This window comes from Sorghum bicolor, chromosome 2 (assembly GCF_000003195.3).
Source record: "Sorghum bicolor cultivar BTx623 chromosome 2, Sorghum_bicolor_NCBIv3, whole genome shotgun sequence".
NCBI lineage: Eukaryota > Viridiplantae > Streptophyta > Magnoliopsida > Poales > Poaceae > Sorghum > Sorghum bicolor.
The window spans coordinates 43,486,148-43,489,558 of NC_012871.2; the positions used below are offsets into that span (position 1 = coordinate 43,486,148).

Here is a 3,411-nt window from a genome sequence, read left to right on the forward strand (position 1 = left end):
TCTTTTTGGTGAGCTTGGCAGAGATGAATTTCTTCATGCTAGCTTCACAAGTGAACAAACAAGACCAAGCTTCCTACTATACTACTATGCAGAAGGGAAATGTTTTTGGGTTTATGGCTACTACTACACTAAGCTTGAGAAGGCTTGGAACACTAAGAAGAAGAGACAAGGCCAAATGAGCTCGAGATGATTCTGCTGGTTGTGTTGTGGAATTGAGCTCACATTGGGGTGCTATTTATAGGGGTGAAAGGGCATGGCAAGACCTCCCATAGGGCTGGTCGGTCGATTGGGGTTCACCCCCTTTGAAGCATGCCTTCAACTTTGGACAGGGAACCTAGCCTCATGCTTGCAAATGGTCACCAAGTGGGACCAAAAGCATGGTCGGTCGACCATGTCTTTTGCCCCCCACCACTTTAATCATGCTGTGTTGGGTTGTCTGATAAAGATGGTGGTGGCGCTGACCTAAAGTTGCTGCTGGTTGCCTCAGATTCCCATGTTTAATGCTTGGTGAAAGAGAAACGGAGAAAGCAAAAGAGGGGACAAGAACCAATGTGATTCCCATGGACCATGGGGACCCTTAAGCATGCATTGTTGCTCCATATGCTAGCTTTGGCTGTTCGAATTTTCCCTAAAGCATCAAAGTGCTTAAATTAGCATCCTAAGCTAAAGTCATGAGCATAGGACCATCTCACCTCAAATTTTGGCTAGTGTGTTGAGCATTGGATCCTTTGACATCATCATTGGGAGGTAGCAGGATGCCTGGTGCCACCAAGGCCAGGTCAGTCGACCTACCCTTGGGAGCCCTAGGTTATCCATTGCCCCTTCTAGGATTCAAGCTTCTAGCCAGAGTGGAGGGAGAGGTGGTGGACCCACAAAGCCAGGTCGGCCGACCTGGCAATGGTGGCCCCACCAGCTCACCTTTTCTCTATTCACTCTTCTCAAGTTTTATTATTTATATTTAAGTTATTTGGTCGAAATGAAAAATGCATTTTTTTAATTTAGCATGCAATTGAAAAGTAAAATTTAAGTGTAGAAAATAAATATGAGATAACTACTGACATACCTGGTCAGTGGAGGGCTCCATGTTTTAGGTCCATAGAGCGGGACCTCTCCGTCGGGTTTCATTCTATGGACGCCTCGGTCGGTCCTCGAGACGGTGACCGTGCGGGCATCTCCTTCTCCCACCATTCCTTTCTAGAATGTCCCACTTGCTTGGCGGGTTCCTCCTTCTGTTTGGCCTTTTTGGCCGACTTGCCTTTGTTGTACCTCCGGCGGAATTTGCCGTGAGGTTTCTCCTCCGGTTTCGTGTCCTTCGGCTGCATGTTAGTTTTATAGCCATTGAAAGGACATTTGATCCTCTTACCTGCAAATTGTAGATGGATCTGGCTTGACCCAACATAGATGACAGCGTTCACCGTGTTCAGGAATGGCCGTCCTAGGATGACGGGGATGTCGATGTTCGCCCCCATGTCGAGGATGATGAAATCGGCAGGGACATATTCATCTTGGATTTTAACCAAGATGTCCTTAGCGACTCCCTCCGAGAACCGAATGGTTTGGTCCGCCATCTGCAATCTCATAAAGGTAGGGAGCAAAATGCACCCTAACAAATTTTCATAAATTACCTTGGACATGATGTTGACGCTTGATCCAAGGTCGCAGAAGACGTTGCGGAAGAGCTGTGGTCCGATCTCGCAAGTGATGGTTGGCATGCCTGGGTCGTCCTTCTTTGTGATGAACGGGGATCAAGGAGATATACCCAATTTGAACGGACCGGAGGCTTATCATACCTCGTAGAGACTATTTTAACGGACTCAAGCGGGTCCTCGGGTTTTCCTAGGATCCTACCTTGCTCATATGATGGGACAGCTGCCACTAATTGAGCTAATTGTGTTTCTAACATTTTATTAAAGCTCAATTGATTCTTAATGGCAGAATTAAAGCTATCCATTTTCTCACTAAGGCTTTCTAGGATCTTGTCATTAGCCACAATTCTCTTATTGATACTATCATTAATTTTAGTTTGGCCTAGCACAAGATCTCTAAGAGAAGGTTGGTTACCAAAGTAATTAAAAGAATTACTATTGTAACCCATACCTTGGCTTTGGTAGAAGGGGCGTGAACTCCATTGTTGTTGTTGCGGCCGGTTCCCATTGTTGAAGTTGTTGTTGTGTAGTTCACCTCCTCCTAGGTCTCGGGGCAGTTATCGCCCGAGTGATCATCTCCTCCACATACCTCACACCATGGATCAGTTTCCACAGCACGAACAGTGGCAGCGGTCTAGATAGCCTCAATTCCCTTTTTAGAAGAAGATTCCTCTAGTTTCCTCATAAGGAGGTCCATCTTGGCAGAGAGCATGTCCACCCCATTGAGGGCATGGACACCTCTCTTCTTGGGCTAGAGGCGCTACTCATTCCATCCTTGGTTGATGACCATCTTTTCAATGAGGTCCTTGGCATCCTTGACATTTTTCTACAAGAATGCCCCTCCAGCTGAGGCATCATGGTGACTACGGGCCATGCCAGTCAGCCCATGGTAGAAACCTTGAATAATGAGCCATTCGTCTATCCCATGATGAGGACAGGCACGAATGTACACATTGAGACATTCCTGTTGTTGGAAGCTCAAAATCTTCCCACGCAGGGCACTAGTCTTGCCCGCTGGGAAGAACTTTTTGAGGAAAGCATTGGCACACTTGTCCCAAGTTGTCAATTCGCTCTTGTTAGCATAGAACCACTGCTTCACCTTCCCCAAGAGTGAAAATGGGAAAAGGCGAAGCCAGATGGCGTCCGCCGTGACGTTCTTGACGGTGAAAGTGTTGCACACCTCCAAAAAGTGTTGAAGGTGGTCATTGGCATCCTCATGCGGTTTCCCACAGAATGGATTGGCTTGCACCATGTTGATCAATGCAGGCTTGAGCTCAAAGATTCCATCGCCCAAGTCCAGGTATGGACCCGTAGCGACAAAGTCAGCTGACGGGGACAAGAACCCAGCGATGGTCTCACTACAAGAAACATATGGCTTGTTAACGTTTTTAGTATGACAATCGTAAGAATGTTACTATATCATCCATTTTAGGACATTATATTTTAGGCATAGTGACTTAGTGAGAATTAAAAGTTGTATGTCACAATAAATGTCATTCAACAAGTCTGATTTTATCTAGTGACAATTTTTTCTATGTCACAAGACATGTTTCTGTGTCACAAATTATTTTATTAAGTTTTTTTTTTAAAAAAAAATCCATATTGACAAGGTCTTTTGCCATGTCAACTCATGTTTTTATTTTTTTTTTGTATTTTATTTTTTATCATATCAGATCATATTTTTTTTATTTTGTAGTTAGGCCACCTATTGCACTTGATATAGGCCCTAAATGGGTGAAATTTGGCGTAGGTAGCCTAAGAAATC

General features: G+C 44.9%; 1 protein-coding gene across 1 annotated transcript; it reads right to left on the reverse strand.

Moving 5' to 3' along the window:
- Nucleotides 1,122-1,712, reverse strand: LOC110432691. The gene has a single exon (XM_021453472.1). The coding sequence runs from the start codon at nucleotides 1,710-1,712 to the stop codon at nucleotides 1,122-1,124; it is 591 nt and encodes a 196-aa protein (XP_021309147.1).

Excerpts from the sequence above, each read along its gene's own strand:
- LOC110432691 (XM_021453472.1), bottom strand. The coding sequence starts at position 1,712 with ATGCCAACCATCACTTGCGAGATCGGACCACAGCTCTTCCGCAACGTC.